Source organism: Passer domesticus, unplaced genomic scaffold, assembly GCF_036417665.1.
Source record: "Passer domesticus isolate bPasDom1 unplaced genomic scaffold, bPasDom1.hap1 HAP1_SCAFFOLD_171, whole genome shotgun sequence".
Lineage (NCBI taxonomy): Eukaryota > Metazoa > Chordata > Aves > Passeriformes > Passeridae > Passer > Passer domesticus.
This window is the reverse complement of record NW_026989954.1, coordinates 1-12,088: the sequence shown is the minus strand read 5'-3', so window position 1 is coordinate 12,088 and position 12,088 is coordinate 1. Positions and strand designations below refer to the sequence as shown.

The following is a 12,088-nucleotide window of genomic DNA, read 5'->3' as shown; positions in this document are numbered from 1 at the left end:
ATGCAAATCTTGGTGCATCATCTGGATGCAAGGGAATATTGAAAAAACAGTCTTTTAAATCAATAACACTTAACTTCCAATCTTTTGGAATCATAACAGGAGAGGGTAAACCTGGTTGTAAAGAACCCATTTCTTGAATCACTTCATTAACTTTTCTGAGATCCTGCAACAACCTCCACTTCCCACTGTTTGGCTTTTTGATTACAAAACCTGGGGTGTTCCAGGGACTAGTAGTTGGAGTTAAGTGACCTTTGGTTAACTGTTCCTGTACCAACTGCTCTAAAGCAGCAAGTTTCTCTTTGGGTAAGGGCCACTGGCTGACCCAGACGGGTGTATTAGATATCCATGTCAGTTTTAAAGTGTTATGTCCATCAACAGCTTTTGTTAAAATCCAGTTTCTAACCTCACACCCCATTGCGACAAAATGCCCCGGCCCCAAAGGACAAAATCAGCTCCTACAACGAATAGTCTTGTGGTGGCAACACGACCTTCAGGCCCCTCAAATGTGCCTGAGTGGGAGCTTCGAGAGCTCTCACAGTGACCACCAATAGCTGCCAGCTGAGCCAGTGCAGGCACCGTGGCCCAGTCCTGTGGCCATTCCGGTGCCAGATGCCATCTGCTCCGGGATCTGTCAGGCCACTGAGGGTGATGGCTGCCCGAGGGGCTGCAGCACACAGGTGAGCTGAGGCCGCCCGCGGCTGATGAGCCTGGTCCAGGCCATGGCAGCTGTGCTGTTCTGGGACTCTGGTAGGAGGAAAGCTTGTGCTGTGGTCAGTCCTTTGGGTAAAAAGCATGGAGGGTCTGGACACAAAGCCAACACTGTAATTTCCTGTGAACAGGTGACAGAGAGCACAGCTGGAATGACATAAAAACCTTCTGCATGGGATCTGCTCACTCCCACGATGAGGAACTGACGTGGTTGTGGTTCAGGCCCCAGCTGTCCTGTGGGCACTGTGTGAGCAATGGCATTGGTCAGCACCACTGGCTGGGCTGGGGACAGCTCCAGTCTGGCACCTGGGGACATTGTGGTCGGCAGTCCTGCACAGACGTGCTGCAGCTCTGACCGTGGTGGCCTGTGGTGCTCTCTGCCCCTGGTGCAGGGTTCCTGTGTCATGGCAGCCACTGCCCCGTGCCGGGCTGCACGTTTCCCGGCAGATGGCACGGACAGCCCTGTGCTGGGTGACAGCTGTTAGCACGTGACAGAAACCTCTGCATCCACTGTTTCTGGGCAGTGGCCTTCTGCGGGCCCCAGGACATCCCCTTTGAAATGACCTCTCTGGCCACACGAATGGCACGTGTCCCTTGGAGTCTGCTGGTTTTCAATTGCACCTCTGAATGCTCTTAGAGCCTCTGCTAGGGCTTGTGTTTGCATTTCTGCTGCTTTTTCCTGCTGCTTTGGGGTGTTTTCCTGAGCTGCTGTGATGGCACTGGCCAGCACCTCTGCCTGCATGGCTGCTGCAGGCTCAGGGGTGCCCAGGCGGTTCAAGCATCCACGAGCTGGGTCAGGCTGGGCTCAGGACCCTGTGGCAATGCACCTAATACTTTTTTGCAGCTCGGGTTTGCATTAGAAATTGCGAGCCATTTTAATAACTCTTGTCTGGCTCCGTCTATTGGAATTTGCTTTTCTAATGCCATTTTCAAACAGTCCAAAAACTTAATATAAGGCTCATCTATTCTGTGTTTTATTTCTGTGAAATCTAATTCTGGTTTGTTGCCATCAGGAACCTGTAACAAAGCTGTTTTTGCTGCTTCTTTGATATCCTGTAATACTTGTTAATTGAGAGTCCGGGCTTGTGTTTGAGGATCTGTATGAGCTCCTTCACCTGAGAGCTGATCTATAGTCAAATTTGCAGTGGCTGGAGTTCCTGCATAACCTCCTAAAAGGTCATTTAACAAACGTTTCCATGCCAGTTCCCACAGAGAAAATTCTCTTGGGGACAGCAGAGATGTGCAAAGCTGCTTTAAATTGTGTGGAGTAAATACATTTGCTGTAAAGGTGGCTTGTAAAAGACTTCTGAAATATGCAGAATCGCTACCATACAAACGAGAGGCTTTGCAAATCTCTTTTAACTCAGCAAAACTGATCTGCTGCCAGCTCCCTCTCGGTGCAGGACCTGCTGTGCACCTCACAGGAAAAACTTTTAACTTTGATGCAATTCCCCACTCTCCTTCCTGAACTGCATCCTTTCTTATCCTCTGCCAGGTATCTGTGACTCCTTGTGTGTTAAACTCTTCCTTAGATTATTTGGAATTACATTGTGGAGCATAGGAATAATTTGTTTTTTGTTCCGGCAAGGTGTCGGATATGGGCGCCGCCATCTTGGACAGGGTGACTTCCGGGCATCACATCCGGTTCCCACGCTCGGCGGGGAGGGGGCGTGCCCTCCCGGGCTGTGGGCGGGGATCAGGGGCGGGGACACTGCCCAGGCTCCGCCCACAAAAGGGGCGTGTCCCTGCTCTGATGGGCAGGAGCTCAGGGAGGAGCCACCCAGGGACTGCTGGGAGCCCGAGGAGGAGGGTGAGCCACGCCCACGAAGGGCGGGGCTGGGCCGGGGCCATCATGGCGTCTGCCATGAGCTCCACTGTTCTCAGAGTGGGCACAATCGGCTCGGCTTTTTTCCATTGTACTGCCAAAATTCACCGATTTCGAGCGCCAAAGGCAGCTTTTCAGAGGGAATACAGAGGACTTAGGTATGGCAGGGATTGTGAAAGATGTGGTTTGCAGAGGAGCCTGGCCAGGGCTGGTCTGCTCCCCTCTCTCCCAGGACGGGGGTGGGGAAGGGGGAGGGCAGCTGGCCTGGCCACCTCCCAGCCGCTCCTCCGGGGTTTCTGGTTCTCGACTGGATTAAGGGAAGGCTTCTGGGTCCCCTCAGAACTCCTCTTTCTCCTCTCCTCCCGGTCCTGCTTTTGCTGCCTGCATTCTGCCCTGTCCCTGATCTTTGCTTGCTTGTGTGCATTCTTTGCTTGCTTTGCACTTTCCATTGTTACAAATTTTAACACCGTCCTGAATATTGGACGCAGCTTTAAGTTGGACTTCTTATTCTTTTCCATCTTATGTAATTTCAGTCCGACCGAATCCCAGAAGTCTGGATCGAGTTTCTGAGATATGTCTGAGTTTGGGAACTCTGTTAAGACCCATTTTACAAGCTTTTTGAGCTGTTTGTTGTCAAACTGAATATCTTGAATTTCTAACTTATAATTGAAATATGAAAAAAAATCCTGCTCAGCTAAAGACAACCGATTTCCCATGGTGGCACTCACCAGAGTTTTCCAGTTGTCCTTCTTGGTATGAAATTCTTCCCCGGTCCTGGGTCACAACAGTGACAAATCAGCTGAGCTGAGCGACAGAGTCCTCTGAGGCTGCGGTGCTGCTCCAGTCCCGTCTCCGATTACAGCCTCCTCTTCACCAGTATGAGGCTTTGATTCGAGATTCCCTCTCAATCTCAAATCCCTTCTTCTGGGTTTTCTATTTTAAAGGGACAAAAAACTCAGGTGCAGGCCTGCTCCCTCAAAAACACAAATACCAAGTAAAAATGTCCTATTTTGATGGAGGTAATCAAAAAATCCCTAGACCATCTTCCTCAATAGGAGAAATACTGTCCGGGCGCCACGTGCTGGGTTCTTTTTTCTCGGGCCGGGTGTTATAAACCTTCAAAAAGGGAACCCAGCACACCCAAGGATAGCTCAGCTATTACCTTTGGAGGCAAATAATGAGCAGGATGGCTTCTGCTGCAGTGTTAGAAAAAAAAAGGTTTAATAAAAGGCAAAATGACAAACAGAAAATCCGATCCAGGTACAGCAGTCTGCCACTGGTAGAAACACCTTCACAAAAGCCCTTTGGTTCTTTTGTCCTCCCCTTTTCTACCTGATGGGTCAGGCGGGACTTTTTGGCTACTATCCAATTAGGTGACCCAGAGTTTTTAGTGAAGCCTCTGGGGTCCTTTGAGGTGGCTTGTCACCTGATCTTTGGGAGAAACTTCTGGACTTCTTTCCTTTTTTGGGGGACAAAGGCTAGCTTTGCCACTCTGTCATTAGGGGGGCACTCTCCTACACCTCCCCACTGGGGAACAGCTCCATCTGATCCAGCTGTGCCTCTTCGTTTCTCCAGAAATCAAAGGAGAGCCTGCGGAGAAAGAAGCATTTCCCCGAGGAAGCAGTGGTTGCATGCCAGCCTCAGCTCCAGGAAGGGAGGCCAGTCCAGGCACAGGCACAGGAGGTAATTGCTGTGCCTCTGGGCCTGAGCCCTGCTGAGGCTTGAGCTGCCCTCTCTGCTGTTTGGCAGTGCGGGCACAGCCTGGACTAGAGCAGCACAGCCCAGGGGAATTATCCCGAGCAGGCGCAGGGCACTGAGCAGTCCTGCTGGGGTCCCTCCATGGGAGACATGTCCTGAAACCTGGGAGTGACTGCACGGGGTGCCCACGGTGGGGAAAGGACAGAGGGGGGGAGCAAGGCTCCAGTGTGTCCTGGGAGGGCCTGGCTGTTTGCCCTTGGAATCTGGGGGGTTTCCCCACAGAAGGAGGGCAGGAGGGACAGAGGGAGGGCAGGATGGATAGCTGTGGCACTGCCTGCTGCAGTTTTCCCCCATGCTTTAGGGAGGATTTCTTCTGTGTGTGAGGGCGAGAGTTCCAGGTCCCTGCACTGCTGCAGCCACCCCTCCCAGGGATGTTTCTGAGGGCAGGGAAAGAGTGTGGAGAGTGACCAGGAGCCAGCCCAGAGCTCCCCAGGCCCCTGGGCAGCTTTGGCCATGTCTATTCACAACTGGCTCCCACGGCCTTAGCCGACTCCCTGGCAGTGCCCAGTTCCCTGTGGCAGAAAGAGATCCCAGCACACACTGGAAAATGTTCTCATATGTGCTGCATTGTAGATGAGGGTGCTGGGAAGGCTTCTCCATCAGCTTGGATGAATAAAGTTTTGAAGCCCTTGGAGCCTCCTGCAGGTATGTTCTCAGTGTGCCACCAAGGAAGAATTGTAGACAAGCGGGCAGGCACCAGGTGACAGAAGCTTCTGTGGCTGTTGTGTTACAGATGTGTCTACAGGGAAGACTTCTCCAGCTTCTCCAGCTGCTACCTTGGATGCTGCACTCAAGCCCAGCTCCCATCTCAGGGGTGAGTAGTGTGTCCCTGCTGACCCCACAGGCTGAGCCCTGCTTTTCTGGGATCCATTCCTGGGAAATGGAAATATTTTTCTCTAAGGTACTCCAACAGGGAAAATCCAAGATACAACAGATAAGATATCCCTGGAACCATCCAAACAGATGAGGCAAGAGCTGAAGGAACCCCTGCAGACAAGAGAAGGTGGGTGCATTTCCCTCATGCTGCTCCTGGGACTCAGCAGCCAGGGGCTTTGGCTGCACATCTGGACACGCCATGCCCGGCACAGTGGGAAGGGATCCATGGCAGCCTTCCTGCCCCACTGCTGCTTTCACGCCCTGTAGGGCTGTTTCCCAGCCTGGCCTGGCTGCAGCTTCTGCCCAGCCTCTGCAGGAAGGCATTTGGCATCAGCTGACAGGCCATGCCCAAACTGTAACACACCCTGAGATCCCCCACTATATCCAGCCCTGCAGATTAGGAAAAGGGTGGCTGTTTGGTGGTGGAAGTGCTCTCATCATGCCCCTGTAACCTGGCCATTTTCCTGCTCCATAAATTTCACAAATATTACCTCTGATGCCACCACCCAAGTGGGAAACAGCTCCATCTGATGCAGCTGTCTCCCTTCCTTTGTCAAGAGATGGACATAGTGCTTCAGTGGAAGGTGGCATTTCTTGAAGGATGTACTCCATCTTCGGTGCCAGCCCCTGCTGCAGGAAGGAAGGCGATTCCATTCACGGGCACAGGCACAGCAGGTAATTGCTGTGCCGGGCTCAGGCCTGGCCGGGGCTGTGTGGCAGCAGCTCTTCCCCCAGGGCCTGCCCTTGCCCGGCCCGGCAGCAGCCAAAGCTGGAGGCGCCTCGGCTTCCAGGCCTCTGGAGCTGGTTCAGAGCCCCGGGGAAACGGGACTGGTACAGCAACGTCCCTGGCGCTGCAGCTGCTGCGGAGCTGGCCCTGAGTGCCCAGAGGCCCAAGGCACAGGAGCAGCCCCGAGCGGGAGCCCTGCCGCCAGCCCAGGGCCAGAGCCAGCCCTGGCACACAATGGAAACAGTTCTCATCTTGGTTTGCTTCCAGACTGGGATGCTGGGAAGGATTCTCCATTAGCCTGGCGCTCTGAAGTTGTGAAGCCCTCTGAGCATTCTGCAGGTGTGTTCTCACTGTCCCACCAAGGCGTATGTTTGACTGACTGGTAAGATCCAGGTGACAGAAGCTTCTGTGGCTGTTGTGTTACAGGCGTGTCTGCAGGGACGACCTCACCAACTCCTACCTTGGATGCTGCACAAAAGGCCAGCTCCCATGGCAGGGGTGAGTAGTGTGTCCCTGCTGACCCCTCAGGCTGAGCCCTGCTTTTGTGGGGTCCATTCCTGGGAAATGGAACTACTTTCTCTTAAGGTCCTCTGACAGGAGAGACCAAAGACATGGCAGGCAGGAAATTTCAGGACCCATTAGAAATCATGTGGCAAATGCTGAAGGAACGTCTGCAGAGAAGACAAGGTGGGTGCATTTCCCTCATGCTGCTCCTGGGACTCAGCAGCCGGGGGCTTTGGCTGCACATGTGGACACGTCGTGCCCGGCACAGCGGGAAGGGATCCATGGCAGCCTCGCTGCCCCGCTGCTGCTTTCACGCCCTTCAGGGTGTTTCCCAGCCTGGCCTGGCTGCAGCTTCTGCCCAGCCTCTGCAGGAAGGCATTTGGCATCAGCTGGCAGACAGCCCCAATTGCACCACAGTCCATGCCCACCCTCAGATCCCCTGCAATTTCCTGGTGTCCAGGCTGATCAGATACTGGGGCTGTTTGGGGAAGGAAGCAGCCTTGGGTTGTCCCAAAATCCTGGGTGTTTTCTGATCCTTATGCATTCCTTTCACAAGTGATGCCTCCTGAAATTGTCCCCTTCCCCATTCCCAGTCAGGAATGTTTTCATCTGATCCAGCTGTCTCTTTTCCATTCTCCAGAAATGAAAGGAGAGCCTGCGGAGAAAGAAGCATTTCCCGGAGGAAGCAGTGGTTGCATGCCAGCCTCAGCTCCAGGAAGGGAGGCCAGTCCAGGCACAGGCACAGGAGATAATTGCTGTGCCTCTGGGCCTGAGCCCTGCTGAGGCTTGAGCTGCCCTCTCTGCTGTTTGGCAGTGCGGGCACAGCCTGGACTAGAGCAGCACAGCCCAGGGGAATTATCCCGAGCAGGCGCAGGGCACTGAGCAGTCCTGCTGGGGTCCCTCCATGGGAGACATGTCCTGAAACCTGGGAGTGACTGCACGGGGTGCCCACGGTGGGGAAAGGACAGAGGGGGAGAGCAAGGCTGCAGTGTGTCCTGAGAGGGCCTGGCTGTTTGCCCTTGGGATCTGGGGGGTTTCCCCACAGAAGGAGGGCAGGAGGGACAGAGGGAGGGCAGGATGGATAGCTGTGGCACTGCCTGCTGCAGTTTTCCCCCATGCTTTAGGGAGGATTTCTTCTGTGTGTGAGGGGGAGAGTCCCAGGTCCCTGCACTGCTGCAGCCACCCCTCGCAGGGATGTTGCTGAGGGCAGGGAAAGAGTGTGGAGAGTGACCAGGAGCCAGCCCAGAGCTCCCCAGGCCCCTGGGCAGCTTTGGCCATGTCTATTCACATCTGGCTCCCATGGCCTTAGCCGACTCCCTGGCAGTGCCCAGTTCCCTGTGGCAGAAAGAGATCCCAGCACACACTGGAAAATGTTCTCATCTGTGCTGCATTGTAGATGAGGGTGCTGGGAAGGCTTCTCCATCAGCTTGGATGAATAAAATTTTGAAGCCCTTGGAGCCTCCTGCAGGTATGTTCTCAGTGTGCCACCAAGGAAGAATTGTAGACAAGCGGGCAGGCACCAGGTGACAGAAGCTTCTGTGGCTGTTGTGTTACAGATGTGTCTACAGGGAAGACTTCTCCAGCTGCTACCTTGGATGCTGCACTCAAGCCCAGCACCCATCTCAGGGGTGAGTAGTGTGTCCCTGCTGACCCCACAGGCTGAACCCTGCTTTTCTGGGATCCATTCCTGAGAAATGGAAATATTTTTCTCTAAGGTACTCCAACAGGGAAAATCCAAGATACAACAGATAAGATATCCCTGGAACCATCCAAACAGATGAGGCAAGAGCTGAAGGAACCCCTGCAGACAAGAGAAGGTGGGTGCATTTCCCTCATGCTTTCCCTGGGAGTCAGCAGCCGGGGTCTTTGGCTGCACTTCTGGACACGCCGTGCCCGGCACAGCAGGAAGGGATCCATGGCAGCCTCGCTGCCCCGCTGCTGCTTTCACGCCCTGCAGGGCTGTTTGCCAGCCTGGCCTGGCTGCAGCTTCTGCCCAGCCTCTGTAGGAAGGCATTTGGCATCAGCTGACAGGCCATGCCCAAACTGTAACACACCCTGAGATCCCCCACTATATCCAGCCCTGCAGATTAGGAAAAGGGTGGCTGTTTGGTGGTGGAAGTGCTCTCATCATGCCACTGTAACCTGGCCATTTTCCTGCTCCATAAATTTCACAAATATTACCTCTGATGCCACCACCCAAGTTGGAAACAGCTCCATCTGATGCAGCTGTCTCCCTTCCTTTGTCAAGAGATGGACATAGTGCTTCAGTGGAAGGTGGCATTTCTTGAAGGAAGCACTCCATCTTCGGTGCGAGCCCCTGCTGCAGGAAGGAAGGCAAAGCCAGACACGGGCACAGGCACAGCAGGTAATTGCTGTGCCGGGCTCAGCCCTGGCCGGGGCTGTGTGGCAGCAGCTCTTCCCCCAGGGCCTGCCCTTGCCCGGCCCGGCAGCAGCCAAAGCTGGAGGCGCCTCGGCTTCCAGGCCTCTGGAGCTGGTTCAGAGCCCTGGGGAAACGGGACTGGTGCAGCAACGTCCCTGGCGCTGCAGCTGCTGCGGAGCTGGCCCTGAGTGCCCAGAGGCCCAAGGCACCGGAGCAGCCCCGAGCGGGAGCCCTGCCGCCAGCCCAGGGCCAGAGCCAGCCCTGGCACACAATGGAAACAGTTCTCATCTTGGTTTGCTTCCAGACTGGGATGCTGGGAAGGATTCTCCATTAGCCTGGCGCTCTGAAGTTGTGAAGCCCTCTGAGCATTCTGCAGGTGTGTTCTCACTGTCCCACCAAGGCGTAATGTTTGACTGACTGGTAAGAACCAGGTGACAGAAGCTTCTGTGGCTGTTGTGTTACAGGCGTGTCTGCAGGGACGACCTCACCAACTCCTACCTTGGATGCTGCACAAAAGGCCAGCTCCCATGGCAGGGGTGAGTAGTGTGTCCCTGCTGACCCCTCAGGCTGAGCCCTGCTTTTGTGGGGTCCATTGCTGGGAAATGGAACTACTTTCTCTTAAGGTCCTCTGACAGGAGAGACCAAAGACATGGCAGGCAGGAAATTCCAGGACCCATTAGAAATCATGTGGCAAATGCTGAAGGAATGTCTCCAGAGAAGACAAGGTGGGTGCATTTCCCTCATGCTGCTCCTGGGACTCAGCAGCCGGGGGCTTTGGCTGCACATCTGGACACCCCGTGCCCGGCACAGCAGGAAGGGATCCATGGCAGCCTTGCTGCCCCGCTGCTGCTTTCACGCCCTGCAGGGCTGTTTCCCAGCCTGGCCTGGCTGCAGCTTCTGCCCAGCCTCTGCAGGAAGGCATTTGGCATCAGCTAGCAGACAGCCCCAAATGCACCACAGGCCATGCCCACCCTCAGATCCCCTGCAATTTCCTGGTGTCCAGGCAGATCAGATGTTGGGGCTGTTTGGGGAAGGAAGCAGCCTTGGGTTGTCCCAAAATCCTGGGTGTTTTCTGATCCTTATGCATTCCTTTCACAAGTGATGCCTCCTGAAATTGTCCCCTTCCCCATTCCCAGTCAGGAATGTTTTCATCTGATCCAGCTGTCTCTTTTCCATTCTCCAGAAATGAAAGGAGAGCCTGCGGAGAAAGAAGCATTTCCCGGAAGAAGCAGTGGTTGCATGCCAGCTTCAGCTCCAGGAAGGGAGGCCATGCCAGGCACAGGCACAGGAGGTAATTGCCGTGCCTCTGGGCCTGAGCCCTGCTGAGGCTTGAGCTGCCCTCTCTGCTGTTTGGCAGTGCGGGCACAGCCTGGACTAGAGCAGCACAGCCCAGGGGAATTATCCCGAGCAGGCGCAGGGCACTGAGCAGTCCTGCTGGGGTCCCTCCATGGGAGACATGTCCTGAAACCTGGCAGCGACTGCACGGGGTGCCCACGGTGGGGAAAGGACAGAGGGGGAGAGCAAGGCTCCAGTGTGTCCTGAGAGGGCCTGGTTGTTTGCCCTTGGGATCTGGGGGGTTTCCCCACAGAAGGAATGCAGGAGGGACAGAGGGAGAGCAGGATGGATAGCTGTGGCACTGCCTGCTGCAGTTTTCCCCCATGCTTTAGGGAGGATTTCTTCTGTGTGTGAGGGGGAGAGTTCCAGGTCCCTGCACTGCTGCAGCCACCCCTCCCAGGGATGTTGCTGAGGGCAGGGAAAGAGTGTGGAGAGTGACCAGGAGCCAGCCCAGAGCTCCCCAGGCCCCTGGGCAGCTTTGGCCATGTCTATTCACATCTGGCTCCCACGGCCTTACCCGACTCCCTGGCAGTGCCCAGTTCCCTGTGGCAGAAAGAGATCCCAGCACACACTGGAAAATGTTCTCATCTGTGCTGCATTGTAGATGAGGGTGCTGGGAAGGCTTCTCCATCAGCTTGGATGAAGAAAGTTTTGAAGCCCTTGGAGCATCCTGCAGGTATGTTCTCAGTGTGCCACCAAGGAAGAATTGTAGACAAGCGGGCAGGCACCAGGTGACAGAAGCTTCTGTGGCTGTTGTGTTACAGATGTGTCTACAGGGAAGACTTCTCCAGCTTCTCCAGCTGCTATCTTGGATGCTGCACTCAAGCCCAGCTCCCATCTCAGGGGTGAGTAGTGTGTCCCTGCTGACCCCACAGGCTGAGCCCTGCTTTTCTGGGATCCATTCCTGGGAAATGGAAATATTTTTCTCTAAGGTACTCCAACAGGGAAAATCCAAGATACAACAGATAAGATATCCCTGGAACCATCCAAACAGATGAGGCAAGAGCTGAAGAAACCCCTGCAGACAAGAGAAGGTGGGTGCATTTCCCTCATGCTTCCCCTGGGAGTCAGCAGCCGGGGGCTTTGGCTGCACATCTGGACACGCCATGCCCGGCACAGTGGGAAGGGATCCATGGCAGCCTTCCTGCCCCGCTGCAGCTTTCATGCCCTGCAGGGCTGTTTCCCAGCCTGGCCTGGCTGCAGCTTGTGCCCAGCCTCTGTAGGAAGTTATTTGGCATCAACTGACAGGCCATGCCCAAACTGTAACACACCCTGAGATCCCCCACTATATCCAGCCCTGCAGATTAGGAAAAGGGTGGCTGTTTGGAGGTGGAAGTGCTCTCATCATGCCACTGTAACCTGGCCATTTTCCTGCTCCATAAATTTCACAAATATTACCTCTGATGCCACCACCCAAGTGGGAAACAGCTCCATCTGATGCAGCTGTCTCCCTTCCTTTGTCAAGAGATGGACATAGTGCTTCAGTGGAAGGTGGCATTTCTTGAAGGAAGCACTCCATCTTCGGTGCGAGCCCCTGCTGCAGGAAGGAAGGCGATGGCAGACACGGGCACAGGCACAGCAGGTAATTGCTGTGCCGGGCTCAGGCCTGGCCGGGGCTGTGTGGCAGCAGCTCTTCCCCCAGGGCCTGCCCTTGCCCGGCCCGGCAGCAGCCAAAGCTGGAGGCGCCTCGGCTTCCAGGCCTCTGGAGCTGGTTCAGAGCCCCGGGGAAACGGGACTGGTGCAGCAACGTCCCTGGCGCTGCAGCTGCTGCGGAGCTGGCCCTGAGTGCCCAGAGGCCCAAGGCACAGGAGCAGCCCCGAGCGGGAGCCCTGCCGCCAGCCCAGGGCCAGAGCCAGCCCTGGCAAACAATGGAAACAGTTCTCATCTTGGTTTGCTTCCAGACTGGGATGCTGGGAAGGATTCTCCATCAGCCTGGCGCTCTGAAGTTGTGAAGCCCTCTGAGCATTCTGCAGGT

General features: G+C 55.2%; 1 protein-coding gene across 1 annotated transcript in view; it reads left to right on the top strand.

The window, feature by feature from the left end:
* The window catches only part of LOC135291977 (uncharacterized), a gene marked incomplete at its 3' end in the record, with an annotated part of 38,805 nt that extends 26,723 nt beyond the window's left edge, over positions 1 to 12,082 (top strand). The window contains exons 13-33 of the mRNA XM_064406208.1: positions 4,865 to 4,936; positions 5,025 to 5,105; positions 5,193 to 5,294; positions 5,726 to 5,842; positions 6,162 to 6,233; positions 6,321 to 6,392; positions 6,492 to 6,581; positions 7,039 to 7,148; positions 7,797 to 7,866; positions 7,955 to 8,026; positions 8,114 to 8,215; positions 8,647 to 8,763; positions 9,083 to 9,154; positions 9,243 to 9,314; positions 9,402 to 9,503; positions 9,962 to 10,069; positions 10,718 to 10,789; positions 10,878 to 10,958; positions 11,046 to 11,147; positions 11,579 to 11,695; positions 12,015 to 12,082. Of these exons, the coding sequence (XP_064262278.1) occupies positions 4,865 to 4,936; positions 5,025 to 5,105; positions 5,193 to 5,294; positions 5,726 to 5,842; positions 6,162 to 6,233; positions 6,321 to 6,392; positions 6,492 to 6,581; positions 7,039 to 7,148; positions 7,797 to 7,866; positions 7,955 to 8,026; positions 8,114 to 8,215; positions 8,647 to 8,763; positions 9,083 to 9,154; positions 9,243 to 9,314; positions 9,402 to 9,503; positions 9,962 to 10,069; positions 10,718 to 10,789; positions 10,878 to 10,958; positions 11,046 to 11,147; positions 11,579 to 11,695; positions 12,015 to 12,082 (1,871 nt within the window). The remainder of the gene's footprint in view (positions 1 to 4,864; positions 4,937 to 5,024; positions 5,106 to 5,192; positions 5,295 to 5,725; positions 5,843 to 6,161; positions 6,234 to 6,320; positions 6,393 to 6,491; positions 6,582 to 7,038; positions 7,149 to 7,796; positions 7,867 to 7,954; positions 8,027 to 8,113; positions 8,216 to 8,646; positions 8,764 to 9,082; positions 9,155 to 9,242; positions 9,315 to 9,401; positions 9,504 to 9,961; positions 10,070 to 10,717; positions 10,790 to 10,877; positions 10,959 to 11,045; positions 11,148 to 11,578; positions 11,696 to 12,014) is intronic.
* Between the last annotated feature and the right edge of the window lie 6 nt (positions 12,083 to 12,088).